The sequence below is a fragment of the Aulonocara sp. 'chitande type north' Nkhata Bay genome, linkage group LG16 (genome assembly GCF_057382095.1).
Source record: "Aulonocara sp. 'chitande type north' Nkhata Bay isolate Kocher_YH1m ecotype deep benthic linkage group LG16, A_spYH_male_GT1.1, whole genome shotgun sequence".
Lineage (NCBI taxonomy): Eukaryota > Metazoa > Chordata > Actinopteri > Cichliformes > Cichlidae > Aulonocara > Aulonocara sp. 'chitande type north' Nkhata Bay.
The window spans coordinates 16,367,911-16,384,798 of record NC_141359.1 but is presented as its reverse complement, the minus strand read 5'-3'; the positions used below and the strand labels follow the sequence as shown (position 1 = coordinate 16,384,798).

At 38.6% G+C, this 16,888-nt stretch overlaps 1 protein-coding gene across 3 annotated transcripts in view; it reads left to right on the top strand.

The window, feature by feature from the left end:
- Positions 1-2,124: 2,124 nt before the first annotated feature.
- Positions 2,125-16,888, top strand: part of LOC147311220 (axonemal central pair apparatus protein HYDIN-like) — a 57,067-nt gene continuing 42,303 nt past the window's right edge. The window contains exons 1-20 of one of the 3 annotated variants that reach the window (XM_086266250.1): positions 2,125-2,140; positions 4,643-4,782; positions 5,690-5,794; positions 7,029-7,154; positions 7,845-7,964; positions 8,246-8,380; positions 9,221-9,420; positions 9,677-9,801; positions 10,342-10,543; positions 10,726-10,900; positions 11,537-11,636; positions 11,910-12,028; positions 12,373-12,596; positions 12,764-12,831; positions 12,947-13,188; positions 13,579-13,679; positions 14,340-14,475; positions 15,596-15,760; positions 15,856-16,008; positions 16,619-16,857. In XM_086266250.1, coding sequence (XP_086122376.1) covers positions 5,717-5,794; positions 7,029-7,154; positions 7,845-7,964; positions 8,246-8,380; positions 9,221-9,420; positions 9,677-9,801; positions 10,342-10,543; positions 10,726-10,900; positions 11,537-11,636; positions 11,910-12,028; positions 12,373-12,596; positions 12,764-12,831; positions 12,947-13,188; positions 13,579-13,679; positions 14,340-14,475; positions 15,596-15,760; positions 15,856-16,008; positions 16,619-16,857 — 2,708 coding nt within the window. In that variant the 5' untranslated portion in view covers positions 2,125-2,140; positions 4,643-4,782; positions 5,690-5,716. Of the gene's footprint in view, positions 2,141-4,642; positions 4,783-5,689; positions 5,795-7,028; positions 7,155-7,844; positions 7,965-8,245; positions 8,381-9,220; positions 9,421-9,676; positions 9,802-10,341; positions 10,544-10,725; positions 10,901-11,536; positions 11,637-11,909; positions 12,029-12,372; positions 12,597-12,763; positions 12,832-12,946; positions 13,189-13,578; positions 13,680-14,339; positions 14,476-15,595; positions 15,761-15,855; positions 16,009-16,618; positions 16,858-16,888 lie in introns of those variants that run through there. The other 2 variants (XM_086266249.1, XM_086266251.1) reach the window with 2 other exon arrangements.

Below are 16,888 nucleotides of genomic sequence, written 5' to 3'. Positions count from 1 at the left end.
TATTATTATTATTATTATTATTATTATTATTATTATTATTATATGCTTTTATTTATTCACTTACTAATACTAATGTATTAGTAATACTAATACTAATTTTACTAATGTAAAAAATAAATTATAAAATACAAAAAACAACTATTTATAATTCAACTTTTAACTATTTAAATTTTAAATGTTTTCCTTTTACACAAATTTAAAGTGAAACAAAACAAAACACGGCAAGCCACAACACAATAAAATATAAATTAAAATATGCAAAACATATTTTCATGTAGGCCTGGGATGATTTTTTTGGGACAGTGTTTTCCTGCTTAGAATTGCATACATTGTCACGGCCAGCTCTCTCTCTCTCCCATGCAGTGTGTGTTTAGCATTTAACAAGCGTCTCTTTGTGTACAGATTCCCTGGACTGTTTTCCTGGTGTGCTGATTTGTGTCTGGATTGTGTGGAGAGAGACGAGCGTGTTCCCCTGGATTTTCCCCGGAGCCCTGCCCCCCTCACCTTTTGTACATAGCACTGCCCCGCACCCTTGTAAATAGCACTGCCCCTTATCTGTGTATATACAATCATTGGACATTGTTCTGTGATAAATTCTCTTGTGTGCATCATCCCCGGAGTCCAGCGCGTGAGTCCACCTTGTACGTCGTGACATACATAGGATTCAGTGAATAAACTTTCTGAATCCTTTATCATCCACAACTGAAAATAGTTGGAAATCAAGTGCAATCATTTTTGCTAGGTCTTTATCAATTGGGTTCTGTTTTGCTGGCATCACAGACTTCTGCAAAAACTGTCTAATAGAGCTCTGGGTTGGTTTAGGTGGTTGTGGTGGTATACTGCAAGATGCTGTAGATGCAGCCACAGCAACAGTTGTAGTAGACACACACCATTAATATCACACTCAACTGACTGTGTTTTATCTTCCCATTGCACTGATGGTTGGAGAGTTCTCAGGTGCCTGTGCAGGTTGTTTATGGAGCCGGCTCTGTATGATATCCTTTTCTAGCAGACTCTACACTCTGCCTATGTATTGTCAACAAAATTGAAATGGTTCCACATTTTGCTTCTTTTCGTGGTGTCACTCTTTTTCTTTACTGTACCTTTCTAATGTGACGATGTTGTCTCTTATTGTTGTCCCTGGCTCTCACTCTCCCTCTCCCTCCTGCTCTGTTCCTGTGCTACTGCGAGTGTAACTACTGCCCCTCCCCATCTGCTCAGCACAAACACAAGACTTATGTGCGGCGAAAAGCGAAAAAAAAGAGAGCGAGAGAGAGAGAGAGAGAGTGAGAGAAAAAACAAACAAACCATGGCTCCCAATAAGGAGGTACTTGAAATTATTTATGCCACAAGTTGTGTTTCCTTTCCTGTAGAATACCCAGAATTTATGTATTCTTTAAAAATGAAAAAAAGAAAAGCTTTTCTTTTTCTTTTTTTGTTTTGGCTAAATGGTTATTGTTTCACACCTGGTTCTTCCTGGTCTTGGACACTTTCTCTCTATCCCTCTCCTTCCTCATTCTTCTTTCTTTGCACTGACAATTACACAAACATACTGTATTCATTAAGAATGTTTTTTCTCTCTCTGTCCTTGTGCTGCCATTGCAAAGGTAATTGTACCAATTAAAAAGAATTTACAACAGATAAAAGATATAAACTGATTCAGATCAATTTAAAACAATTTTCTAATTAAATATCGACTCTTTCATTTGACTTGTACTGACTTTTTCTTCTTTAAACAAATATGTCCAAGATTGGAAAAAAAGGAATTAAACATAATTTATTCTGTTTGGTTCTGTGCTTCAACACACTGTCAATAAATGTACTGTAGATAAACAATTAATAGGAAACTTTAACAAACTGAATTCACAAAGTACATTAACTCCTTGGATGGCAAGAAGCAACATGGCTCAGAAAGCTAAAATAGATTTCAATATCTAGCAATCTAGCCTATGTTCGCTAATATTAACATAACGAAATTTGGGCATCCTTGGGGCCCCCTACAAAGGGCATAATCTCATCTTAATATTTACATTATTAAGTAATCCATCCACCTATCCATTCATCCATCCATTTGTTTCTGCTTATCCTTTTCAGGATGCTGGAGGATGCAGGTGCTGGAGCCTATCCCAGCTGTCTTAGAGTGAGAGGCGGGGTACACCCCGGACAGGTGGCCAGTCTGCCGCAGGGCTAACACGGAGGGACACAGCCATAGACAACCAATTGCTCTCACATTCACTCCCACATTCACACCTATGGGCAATTTAGATTAATCAATTATCAGGGCCATGCAGAGACGTTTAAAGGGGCGAGTGCTCAAAGCTAAAAAGGGGCACATTGAACCAGGCTGAATAACAACAACACACATTCATCAAGAATCTAATATGGGCAACGAGGCAAAGCAAACGTAGCCTATGTTTTACCTGATGGGTACAATGTTGCTGTTAAGGTGTTGCTGCTGCTCCTGCTGCTGATAGTGCTGGAGGGCAGGGCTGTGCTGATCTGAGACTGTAGACATTAAAAACTCCATAGGAGAGATGGTAGCTGATTAAACAAGTGTCATGAGATAATAACAAAATGCAAAGATTGGTGACATAAGGCAACAAAAAACTGAGAAATAAACTAGACTGTGAATCACTCTTTGCTTCTCTTCTTCCTTCCATCCCATCATTTCGTATATCACTCTCCACTTGCTGTCCATCTGAGAACAAGGCACAACTTGCTATTGCAATAAACCATTATTTAATTATCCACACTTAACAACTCTTACACTTAATCTATAATAAAATGATGACAGAAAAATGTTATAGAAGCAAAACATTTCAGTTGTGCTTATTATTTTTGTTTATACTGGAATACCTCTCCAACAACTGGTACATGTGTTAATGTTACCTGTGCTCTTTGTAATCCAGCTGCTGAGGGATCCACTACCTTTAGTAGCCTCACACAGCTCCTACTGTTTCCTCCTCATGTCCTTACCAGCCATGTCTGGACAATGATATATCATGAGTAATAATTTAAAAATCCATATACATAAAACACACACATGCACACACAGTGACATTTTAGACCTTCTTCAGAATACTGTATATACTGTGGGCACAAGTTTCCATCATGGTGCTGATCCAGAATCCTTCCCTTATTATTTATTACTAGAGCTACAATAATAAAGCAATGAGGGGAAAAAAGTAATAAATATGAAATAATGTATTTATGATGATTCCATTTGTTTCACTATCCACTCTGTGCAGGGGCAAAGCTTATTACATTTTTAAACTGTAGAGATACAATAATTTTGCTGCTGTAAAATCAGCATTTTGTTTTATTTAAAAAATAAATCTAATATAATCTGTTTCTTAATGTATGTTCTTTAAAATACAGTGTTTTTTTTAAATATTATAATTATAATCATTATTATGTGGACATGCATATTAGATCGTTTTTTAGTGAAATATAATCCCTCCAGAAAGGCAGGAAAAGCCCGGAAACTTACTTTAAAATATGTTCTAAATACTTTAAAACTAAATATGTTCCCTAAAACGGTGACAGAGCTACAGACCCATGACAGCCTTACACAGGAAGCCAGCAGCTATGACCAGCACTACTTGTGCAGTTAATAAAAGGACAGGTAATGTTTGTCGCGCTGTTGCACACACAGCACGCTCGTTTGTTTCAGTTCGTCAGTTGCAACAAGACAGCTTACCAACGTGTACGTAATAAGCTAATACTCCTGTGTGCTACACACTACAGTGCACGCTGTACACCTACTTACTGGTTTTGTCGCATCAGTCTGTGTCTCTGAGTTAACTTGTGTTTCTCCTACAGCTCCGGACCACAAAAAATGCGCGTGCTCTTTGTGAGCTCGTTCCCGGCTCGTAACCAGCGCGTTCTGCCGTCAAGGGCGATCATTGGTTAAATGTGATCATGTGACTAATACAAGCCAGATCCTTTCATTTAGCAAAACTGTGATTAATAGTTAAATATTATTGTTGAGGGGCACAGACAGGACTCCGCACGCACACACACATATAAAAAAACAATTGCCTCAACAAAAGGGCACTTTGGGCACCCATCAGGAAAGGGGCGGGTGCTCAAGCCCCTTCCGCCCCCCCTCTGCACGTGCCTGTCAATTATCCTATCCCCACTAACTGCATGTCTTTGGACTGTGGGAGTAAGCATTAAGTAATAATCGTAATAATTTAGGAACTATTACTTACAAACTACTTACATTTACTTACAACTGTTTTGTTTGCTGTAAAAACGGACTTTTTACCATCTTAGTACTTTTAAGCAAATCCAACTATCAGAACCAACAAACAAAGTTAGAATATTAGTTGTGAGGTACTTGCAAAACTCTGGTGTTTGATCATTTTTGTCAGTTTTTTCTTAGTTATATGCTTTTCTCCCTTCCTGGAAAGAGAAAAGTGAAAACATATATATGCACTGTGACTAATTCAAAAACTTTACAACTATGGAGACTTTGAGTAACATATAAATAAAGCTCATAATAATGCTGAATAACAACAATTAAATATAATCACTTTTTAATCAATTAGTCATTTTACTTGCTTTTACAAACTTACGTGACAGTTGTTGTATTTAAAAACAACCATGTATGAGAAAGCCTTCTTTTTGTCTGTCACAGCTCGAGCCAATCAGCAGACCCTATACTGAGACGTTGGTGAGTGTGTTGCCACGACAACGAACCAAGACAACATTGACTTGCGCGCTGGTAACTGGCTGACAGAGGGCTTGATGTAAGGTAAAAAGTTCTTCGACACAACGGTGAGTTCTTATTAAGATGCTTGTTTGTGCAGTCTGTTAAACGATCCATTATTAACGTTAAAGTGAACGCATAGAGTTCTTACAGCCTATACTGTATGTACAACTACGGGATCCACGGTATTGTGAAGTGCTTAAGAGAGTGAGAATATAATGAAGTGCAAAGCTCAGCGAACAGTACAACTGTTAACATAAAAACAATGCAAACATGAATAAAACAGCTAGGCTTTAGAGACTGTTTATGCTCCTCTTCTTCGTCAGTGCTCCAAAATTTTCTTATTCACACGGAGCACTGCACTCCGTCTAGGGGTTTCTTAAACTTACCAGCTAACACAAAGATTTCTGAATAAATGTGATGTCGTGGTCTCGCTCTCTCTCTCTCTCTCTCTCTCTCTCTCTCTCTCTCTCTCTCTCTCTCTCTCTCTCTATATATATATATATATATATATATATATATATATATACATCCCATTTTTTTCTTCTTTTTGGTTACTCAAATGTTTCTACGGTCACATCAACGACAAATTTCCTTTTACTGATTCAAAAAACCCATATTTCATTAAACAGTCATGCGGCCATGCTGAGAAAGCACTTGATTTCTGAAATTGAATCTAAATCTTCAAATTACTGTACCATAAGTATGTATGACATAAACTGAAGTGGACATGGTATACCATCTCCACTGTTTGCCAGGTCTCTCTTGGAAATGAGATTTTTAATCTCAATGAGATTTTTTACCTGGATAAATAAAGGATTAATAATAATAATAATACAGCATATAGATTTCAGTTGTTAAAGACACACCCTAATGCTACTTCTGAACCTGATATGATAACTGAAACATAAAAAATGGATGTCTAGTTTATGACTCCATGTGTTCTCTTGTGTTCTTCTGTTTCCTTTCTTGCAGGTGATTTTGCCATACAACATATTCAGAATGAGCATCACTCAGGTGAAGAAAAAGGCGTCCCTGCTATGCAACAATAAGCGTGTGAAGGAGGGGAAAACAAGGAGGGTGAGATTCTAACTTGCATTTTTTCCCTTTTACCTCTGTAATTTTGAAGCTGCTTGCAAGTTATGTTGTGAAATATAGCCATATGACAGCTTTCAGGTGACAAGGAAATGAAGATGTTACAGCAGATGTCAGAAGTGGGATTTTCTGACAAATAAACAGCATTCTGTTTTCTTGTGACCTACTTCTTGCACACTGTCCCATTCTTTTTTAAATAATGCTTAAAATGATGAGTTGTCCTAATAATCACTTTGGCTTCTCATGTAATTCTCAAAATGAATTACATGACTACAGTGTTTTGTTGCATTGACCTCAGCCTAACCATTTTAGCTCTCTTCCACTTCACTTACAATTTTCTCAGGTCAGAATGTGGAATATTGAAGTCCATACTTGCTTACTTATTTGGTAAGATTGTTAAAAAGAAAAAATTAGGCTCATCATCAGTGTGAGCTGCGCTGTTACACACCTGACAGAAACTAGGTACAATGTTCAGGGATGCAGTGGAGGGATTAACATTTTCTACTCTGCATTAGTTGTCATTTCATCTCATGCTCTAAAATATTTAATATTTTCAAAATAAGTGCATCCAGATAGTCTTTAGATTTTATAAAGACTTCAATCTGTGATATTTTGAAACTAAAAGACTTAGTTTGTTACGAGAAGCCACCAGTTTGCTTTGTTTCCGTTTAGATATTGGAATCCATCAAGATTTTAAATAGTCAGATTTCCAAAATAAAAGCTCCCTCATTAGATATGGAAAATAACATGTTCAGAAATATAAGATAGGTAATGACGGATAATCAAATCAAATTGTAAAAAATATTCTATCTGCTGCAGATGCTCGTTTTTACAATCTTGTGGCATTTATCTCTCTAACTGCATAATAAAATGAATAATAATTATTATAATTATTAATGATAAAAGCATAAATATTGCATAAGCAGTTTTGCAGTTATGTTATTCATTTAGATTTAGAGTTAAGCTAAAATCATTTTCCTTCAGAGAGACTAAGTGCAATTAGTTGTTTTTTTGCTTTAGGTGCACCAATGACAGAGGATTATGTAGAAAATACAATACCCAAAAAATGATGCACAAAATGAACATTATTTGAGTTTATGTATATGCAAGCATTAGAGCTGTAAGCTGAGCTGTTTCAAGAGCAATAGCCTACAGCTCAGCGCCTCATTACTGCTGATTAGGAGACCGTAAATAGGCCTGTGTTGCTGTGTGTTTGCAGGTGACTCCATCAGTTTTCTCCCAGGAGATGTTGCAGTCCACAGAGGAGCGCCTGAGTAACACAGCTGAGGTGCACCCACCTCGCATCCTGGAGTTGCTTGACCTGAGCGCCGCTCCACATCACAAAGTAAATGCCAGCTATAATTCTGTGATATCACACTAGTTTAAAAACTTTCTTCCTATTACACACAGTGATACAGTATAACATTAACTGGGAACCAACAATAACAGTGGCAACAGTCTACCGTAAAAGGTGCAAATTGAAAGGGAGTTCTTATTTTTAAATATTTTCTTTGATATCACTTACTCCTGCCTAGCCTATTGCCTAGCAATATGTAGAGACTCTTGTGCTGCAGAAACAGCTCAGACCCTTCAGGTGAAGAACTGTAGAAAGGCCGAGGTTGAAATAATCAGGAATTTGACTCAATCACAGCACATTTGCCTGATCACCAGTCTGGTGATTTTTCACGCTCATCATTTGTAGAGTTGTCGCCACATTATATTTTCTCCCCATAATTGATTGTATATTTTAAAATTGCATCTGCACAAAAGCTAGGACTGCATAAAAAAGAGATAATTAATATTATTGGCATCATACTGTGTGTCCATCTTTTCACTGTTAATTAGGAAAAACATGTTTTCTTTTCTGATCATTACATCAATATGAATAAAAAGCTTGTTTAAATATTTACAAATATTATCATGTGTTTGTGCTCACAAAGCAGCAAAGCAAATGCACTGTTCAATACGTATTTAGTGCAAAGTATGAGGTGAATTTGAAATCTAAAGAATTGTCTCTGTATGTGTGTTTGGCTAGGGTTCTTTTCCAGATATAGATCAGCCGCTTTTTCAGCCCTACCCTTCTGAGTTGGTCTTCCAGAATTTCTCTCCTGGACAGACCTACAAGTTACCATTGCTGCTTCTCAACAATGACAAGGTATATTAATTAATAAGAGTAATGAAGATCAAATAATTTTGAAATCAGCATGACTGTCAAGCCTATATTTGAATCAGAAACATTTGTGAAACAACACCGCCGCAGCATGACTATTTGAAAAAGAGAAAATGTGGGGAGTGTGAAGAAAAGGTCATTGCTGACTGGAGGAAATCTGAATAAGATACCATTTTCAAGCAATGATTAATAATCACTACCTTTGTCCTTCTTGCTGTGCTGGGTTTATGCACTTATCTACAGTTTATGTTTATTTTTTTGTTCAGGTTTCACGGCAAGTGAAGCTGGAGCAGCAGAACTCCGTGTATTTCAGTGTTTTGCCTTCAAGTGATGCACGCAGCAATGTTGCACCAGGAATGTCTGCCACTTTCACAGTCTTCTTCACCCCACACGAAAACAAGGTACAAGAGACGTTTGCATTTGATTGGACTTTGCAGCACAAAAACAAAGAAGCCTAGACTGAGAGAACAAAACACAAAGTCACAATAACCACATATAGGATGAGGATAACCTCATATGATCTTGTATAGCCTTTACAAAACTTTCTGCATAAATGTTTCATGAAGTCTCAGTTAGAATCAGAATCCACTAAAAAAAAATTGTCCTAAATGTTGAATTTAACTAAATTAATTACACGTAAATTTTCTGTGTAATTTTGGTACGTAAATACAATATGAAATCAATCAAGAGAATATACTTGATTTGTATACATTTTCCTTAATGTTTAATTATTTCAACAAATAACCTTCTGATTTTGTCACATATATAATTTAAAAAATGTTTTTTTAATTATTGGTTCATGTTTATTAAGGAAAGAATCGTTTTTTTATTGTTTTAAGGGTTAGGACTCAAGTATGATATTTTTGGTTAGTTTGTTATTTACATTTGAATAACTGAGCAGCTAATGGAATAAACAGCTTGTTTCGCTCACCCCAAACCTGCAGCGTCAGATGGCTGCCACTTCCTGAGCTTCATTATGTCTGTGGTTTCCTCCCCACTGTCACAAAGTGCTTGCTGATGGGGATTTCTCTATATTACTGTAGGGTCTTTGCTGCCTTGAGGTGACTGTTGTTGTGAATTGATGCTATAAAAATTCAGTGTAAGAATCAAACTGGATAAAATTGAACTGCTTGTATGCCCAAATTCAGTGGCACAAAATTATTTAACAACTGATATAATAAAGTATATTGAGTTTATAGAGTTTGTGTGGTTGCAACAGGCTTTTCTCCTTGTCTACACAGGACTACCACCATAGACTGGTTTGTGTGACAGAGAGGGAAAAGTTTGAGATTCCAATCCGGGCCATTGGGCCACGTGCCATTCTTGACTTTCGAGACAAGCTTGACTTGCCCGTGTGTCCTGTGAAAGCTTCAACTGAGAAGACTCAACTTGTTTGTAATGTAGGAAACAGCAAAGCCAAATTCAGGCTCCACACAGAGAGGTGAGAGTAAAACAGTCATTCTTGTACCCAGTGAATAGTTATTTTTAAAGTTCAGCTTGTGAAAACTGTTAAATACATTTAAGAAAAAAATTCAGAATCATAAGTGAACAGAAAACATTTTTTACCTACTTATCAAAAATTACACAATGGAGTCTTGGGTATACCTTTAACTAGACTTTACAGTACTTATTGTTGGGTCTAGTTAAAAGTTTGCTTTTCCTCTGTCAGTTTCTAAAACAGTAACCTATTATTGCAGGCCTTTTTCAGTGACACCTGAGTTTGGGGCACTTGATGTTGGCGAGAGTATGCAGGTGACTGTGGTTTTCCACCCAATGAACACAGGAAACCACAGGCAGGATCTGTTGCTGCACTACCATACTGGTGAGAAAACAAAACTGTGACACCAATGAGACTTGTGTTGAAGACTCTTCAAGATGTAACAGATAAATACACACTGATAAGGGGCTTGCGAGAGCGGTGCGTATGTGTTTGTTGGTTAGGGGGCCAGTGAAGTAAAGGTGACATACTGTAGGTGATGAAAGAGAATATAGCCAGTCTTTAGGGAATGAAAATTCAGCTCATAATGGCTGTATTATATCACATTTCCTGCTTGGTATGGCTAGATCAGAGGGGTTGTTTTCTCTTCTCCCTGATTTCCTCTCATAGTACATGTTACATCTTAGTGACTTTGGTATACTGCCAGAATCTGGTATTTAGGAATCTCCTGTTGTCTTTCAATTAGACAAGAGTAACCCTGTTAAATTTCACTTAAATCCCGACAGTATTCCTCCATATTTTTACAAATGACTAATGAAAACAAAAATAGACAAAAAAGGTCTCTTGATACCTATTCTCCACCACTTATGTTACCCTGTGGTAACCAGTTACTTGGTCATAAGCACCATGATATCTTCTACTCAGGTGAAGATGTGTACATTAGCCTGCATGGGTCTTGTGAGGAACTGAACATCCACCTTGAACCTGACTCCATCTGGATGGAGAATACTTATGTCTCCCTGATCAGTACACGCACAGTGTCCCTCACCAACCACAGTGGCATCCCTCTTCAGTACTGCTGGACTGTGTGGCCCAGCCAACAAGAAGAGGACCTGAGCTTACTGAGGTATTTATGCAAGAGCACAAAATGTATTTATTAGAGCATGTGTTGCCAGAAATGAGCTCAGGTACCCATCACATTCTTTCTGTCGTGTAGATCTTTGTCCTTCTACTGGCCTCTTTTTCTCTCTGACCCTCCTCATTTGCTATTTGTTATACTTTTCACTGTCTCTCCCTACTTGTCTCTAGGGAGGGCTCAGTGCTCCAGCAGAAGGAAGAAGTCGAGCTAGGACAGTTGCTTAAGTCTGACCCTGCAGGGATCCATTACCTCCCGCTGCAGTCCAGAGCCCCACAGGAACACAGAAGTCAGGATGCAAACGACTACCTCTTGGCCCTTTCACACTGTATAACTGTGGAGCCTCCGGTGTGTTTGTGTTTCATTGTCTTGTCGTGTGTTCACATGATTTTCCTCTTGCCAGACTGATTAGTTGAATACTTAAATGTCATTACATTGCCCATTGTTTCTTTTCCATCAACTCTAGAGGCAACAATGCCTCCTATAGTATGTCTGCATAATGTAATAGTTTTAAGTGGGGAGAAGAAACAGGAGCAACAGCACTTGAAATTTGTTGATGTTTCCGTGAATCATTTCTTGCAGCATGCTCTACCCTCAGAGCTGTATTATTGCTGTGAGAACAGAATTCTGAAAAGGTTGATCAGATCTGATGTTAAAACTGTCACACAGACTTTGTGATCAAGACTGTTTGCATATAACGTCTGTCTGATTCTTCTGTGACATTAGAACCACAGATTAGGGCCTTTCTGTCCAGAGACCTTTAGAAAGTATGAGCTGCTCTGTCTTCTGTCCCCAACTCAGCCCCATTCCCTGGACAAAGAGATAGACAGCACAGAGTTAGGGAGGTCACCTGCGTGTTGTTGTGTGTGTGTATGTGTAGAGTAAAGCCTGACCAAAAAATCAGTCGTTTTCTTCTTCTTACGTTTTTGTAATGTTTGCATTTTGCTTCACTAAAATAATTATTGTTGTCTTTACGTGTTTCAGGAGGGGGAAATATGGCCCAGCACCACAGCGAAGTTCACCATCATCTTCAAGCCTGAGGAGGCCAGACTTTATCAACAAACCATATACTGCGATGTCACAGGTTTACTCCGGTTTCTCAAACACACACACATACAGCAGCAAAAGATAATAATTCATAATGTTATCAGTTTAATCAGTACTTTTTGTCCATTTTAGTCATGTTTACATTGTTAAAAAATAGAGCAAAATCACAGAAACACAGAGGCAACTTTTAAACTTCACTGTCACATGCATAAAATCTGTGTGATGTTTTCTTTCCTGTGGCCCTACAATTTTCCTTTCTCTGTCTTTAGTTCTATTGTAACTCTTTTATCATGGCTGTTTGTCATCTTAGGATGTGAATCACCGTTACCCCTCACAGTCAAGGGCAAAGGCACGGGCCCTCAACTTGTGCTTAACTATGATGGGATGAACTTAAAAGATTTATTCATAGGTGAAAGATTTCGCCAAGAGGTAAGAAAAACCAAGCCAGTGTGAACACGTTATGTTATTGCCAGTATGGCTCTAATGTAGAATGCTTGAGCTACAACTTTGTGTGAGTTGAATTCAGCCTTGGTGGATGCACTGCAAGGTTATAGTTCTTATCCACAAGATAACAAAACAGCATATATTGTTAACAAAGCTGTAAAATAAAATAAAAACAAAATCCAAAGTTTTTCTTTTGACAGTTTTAATGCACAAATGTAATGCTGAAAGACTCTACCACCTTTTATTAATTCATCTACTCCATGAAACACATTTTGTATTTAGATGATCAATATTGGGTATTTGTTCTCATACAAGAATTCATTCTTCAGGTGCAGTTGTCAAACAAAGGGCCAATTGATGCCCCTTTCAGGTGGTCAAGTCCTGACACCACTTTTGGCCGCTGTTTCTCCTTCAATCCCGAGGAAGGTGTTGTTCCCTCTGGCACCTGCCAGATAGTGGAAGTATCGTTCTGCAGTCCCATTCTGGGTTCATTCTTTGAGGAGTTGCTGCTAAGTGTGGCAGGACAACCTCAACCACTGATCTTCACTGTTGGGTAAAGTTAGCAAGCAGCGAGCCAGTTCTCTGCCAGGACATTTACATGTAACACAGCACAAATAAAAGCTGACCCAGCTGTAGTAGTGGGTCTATTACACTCTCACTGCATATTTTCAAATCTTATTGTTCCCGAGGTTTCAAGGTTTCTTTGTCTCTTCTTTGCAGGGGTTCCGTCATTTGTCCCACAATCCACTTCAGTGTTTCAGAGCTTAATTTTGGGGATGTAGCCTTTGGTACATCACTTTTGCTCTTCTAGTTTTTATAACATATATCCAGAGAATAATGACAGACATCATCTTAATATTTTCACATTTTCTCATATTGGCTTCTTTTAATCTCCCTGCATAGGTTTTCCAGTAACAGTTGGTTGTACGCTCTTCAACCCTTCCTTTGTACCCGTGAACTTCATCCTGCGTGTCTTGGGAGACGGGCTGGGCTCTCCTAGTGTTAGCTCATTCAAACAGATTTCGGATGAGTCACTGAAAGATTGGCAAGGTTATACTGCTAGAGATCTTCATCCATGCCCTGTGGAGTTCACGGTCAGCCCGGCAGCAGGCTCAGTGCGTAGCGTGTCCGATGTTGACATTAAGGTACAGTTTATTAACACCATCCCCGCCACTGACAAAATATTCCAGCAATCAGTGTTTTCATGTTATGAAATAGTAGGAAAAAACCTCAAATATTCTGTTTTTATTTTTATTTACATGTAAGTTATGTAGATTATTTAGATAATATAAAAAATATCTGGGCAATCTTGAAGGATTAGTAAATCTCATTGACATATTTTGCTGGTTTAGAAAATAATCAGATCTCTAGCCAGCAGTCATCATCATGGTGGTTACCCTGTCGATACTGGGGTCTTTAAAGCTGAAGGTGACATTAATGAACTTTCCTTTCTTTTTAACCTTAGACACTTGTTGTCCTGTCTGTGTATTGGTGTATTTGTGGTCTTGTTGTATGTCTGTGCGATGTTTGTACAGGTCACACTGTGCTCCAACACAGTCAGGACATACCAGCTGTCACTGGTGGTGGATGTTGAAGGTGTTGGGGAGGAAATTCTGACTCTGCCTATAAATGCTAGGTACATAAACATGCTTAATGTCCAGACGTACTCAAATAAACAGTTATTGAAGTCATTTCTGTCACAGCAAAATGAATCTAACATGTCATACTGGGCCCATTTACACAGATCTTTATTCTCTATTAGCCTAAGACTGAAAATCTTTTTCCCTTTGAAAAGGGAAACGTAATAAAAAATGATGAATAAGAATGAATGACCATCCATCTGATATAGGAAAATAGAATAAAATGTCTTTGTTGTGGTGTCTTGGTTGGTGGATGAGACCCAGAAAATCCATGAAACGACATACATTACTATATTTTTTCTTTAAAACCATTCAAAGTATAGTAGTTTTTACTCAGCTGTATTTGTCATTAGAGATTAAATGGAACATATTATGTTCATTACCAACTCTTCAAGTCAAGCATCCCTTAAGGATCCCAATTAGTAGGGTGAGTGTTAAGTAATCTCTTCTGTCATCTTTTTTCCTAAAGCAATGTAGCTTTTTTTCTTCCGGTAGTCTCTGTTGCACTTTTGTTTGTTTGCATCCATTGAACTTGAACTTGGAGGATTGATAGAGTTTAGGCATGATGAAGTGCAAATACACATCTTTTATTCTCCTCATCTTTTCCTTGTTTTTCTCCTGATTGTCTGACTTGCTTTTTTCCCCTTTGTTGATAGGTGTGTTGTGCCTCAGATTTTGGTGGATACTCCAGTGCTACACTTTGAAAGGTGTTTCCTCAATCAACCCTTCGAACAGAAAGTGCGGTTGACCAACCCCAGCAATTTGCCTGCCTGCTACGGCATGCTTGATCAGGTTGGATGGATCACCGGAGCAACAACAATTATAGAGTTTACATGTTTTGGCAGCCACTAAAGTGTTTTACACTGTACCTTTCCTTTTCAATCAATATGAAGTTGGAGCCAGGAGAAAGTTAGCTTAGCGTAAAAATTAGAAATACCCACTTTTAGTTCGTTGCTTGCCACAAAGGGTCACCACAGGTAGCTCCACAAATTTGATTTGGCAGATTTCTATATCAGACGCTGTTCCTGATGCAACTGCTAAGGGATTTGTGTCTCTTCCTTAGAACAAACTGGGATCTTTCACTTGTTAGGCAAATGTGTAAACAGTTACACTGTGGAGCCATGAGCATAAAGATTGGAAATGAGCAAACAAAAGAACTGGCTTTGTCTAAATATAATCAAATGGTAAAAGGCCTGTATTTGTATAGCACTTTACTAGTCCCTAAGGACCCCAAAGCACTTTACACTACATACAGTCATCCACCCATTCACACACTGGTGATGGCAAGCTACATTGTAGCCACCAAGACCTCTGACCACCACCAGTAGGCAACAGGTGAAGTGTCTTGACCTGGAACCTTCCGATTACAAGGCGACCTCCCAACTCTTGAGCCACAATCACCCACAAACAACACTGTGTCTGATTTGATTTCGTCTTCTCAGCCTAATAAACAGCTCACTCTTCTTATTTTGGAACTCTGCGTGTGTTTCTTGTATTTCACTCAAAAGATGTTTATTTGGGATTAAGTTTAGAAAGTTATGTCAGGTGGTTCCACAAAACTGTGTCATGTAACTGCTAAGAAAGCGTTTAAGTTTTATTTGTGTTATTTTGCTTTGAATTGATTTGGATTTTTGAGACAAAGGGCAACAAAAGCTTTCCTTATATAATCAGTGACTGTGCTTCATATATATATATAGCAGAGATAGATTCTTTGTGTACACATGCACTGAGGCAACTTGTGGGCGACCGTGGTTCAGGGGGGCGCTTTGGGTCCCTAGAAAAGCGCTATATAAATGCAATCTGTTATTACACATGCACTGAAGCAACTTACCTAAACACAGTTTGTACCCGATCTGTATGCTGACATTAAAACTTATGATTTAGTTTTTCTTTTTGCTCTCCCTGTTTTCAGGAATATGAGGATAATTCTTCGCTGCTTTTAGGCAGTTCTGCACCCAGAGGAGTGATTCATCCGGGCAGCTCCGAGGAGCTTCCTGTGCGTCTCCTAGCTAAGGCCCCTGGAATGCTGCATCACATGATACTTATTGCTGTATTTGGGAGCTCCCAGCCACCCCTGGTCAGTGGAAGTGCATGTGTGGGAGTGCAAGTTGTGTGTAGGTCTGAATACCGGCATGGTGCTTATTCTCTAATCCTACTTCTGTTCTGTTTCAGGAAGTGGCCTTATCATGTATTGGGCACGGGCCACTAGTTCACATTCAAACCACACAGCTACACTTTGGCAAAATCCCAGTTCTGACGGACATTGGCAAAACCCTGCTCCTGTCAAACCACTCGCCTATTCCAGCTCACTTTACCACTCCAATGGTACAAACACTCACCCAAGAAAATAAAAATACCATTTGTGACTTAGACAGGCAGGCGCATACTATTTACTTCATATCTGTCCAACCATAGATCTGTTCACGTATTAGCAGTCCGACTTTCTTAATTGCTGTGATTGATCAATTATCAGTCTAATTGGATATGTAATTTATGAGCTAATGATTTTACTGCTATGGTAACTCTTGAAATAATTAGTTGCTGCTTAAATTTGAGAATGAGAATAAGGGGCTTCCTTTGCACTAGTCATTTTAAACCAAATTGTGACATTTTACCAATTTAGATAGACTAATGATAAAATTATGTAGTCTCACTGTTTGGTGTAACATTTATGCACAAAAAATGCTGTTAACCTTTACTGTTGACTAGACTTCAACTTTCATCTCTTGCTCTCTCTTAATCTCTTATCTCTCAGAGTTCATTCATAGCAAACCTTTGCAGCACAGTTATAGAAAATGCTCCCACTTGATATTTTCATGCATCACATTTAGTGCTGGAACGACCTATTGGAGCTTCTACGCTGCTTTGTGTTTTTTCCTCAGCTCATGATGTTCACACTATGAATAGACTCAGATTTTTGTTTCTGCTTCCTTAGACCATCAGAAAGCCCTTTTGGCGTATTGAGCCCAGTGAGGGGGAGGTGCCACCATGGAGCCAGGTGGAGCTCAAGGTCGTGGTGCATCTGAAGGATACAGTTCCATTTGAGGGCAAGTTAGAGGTTTCCATACAGGACAGTCAGCCACTCACTGTCCTCCTGTCTGCCACTGGCACTGGCACTACAATTGTCAGTGACAGGCCTTTTGGTCCCAGCCTTGACCTGGGCACCCACTTCAGGTAGAAATCCCATTTTCATAGACTAAAATGG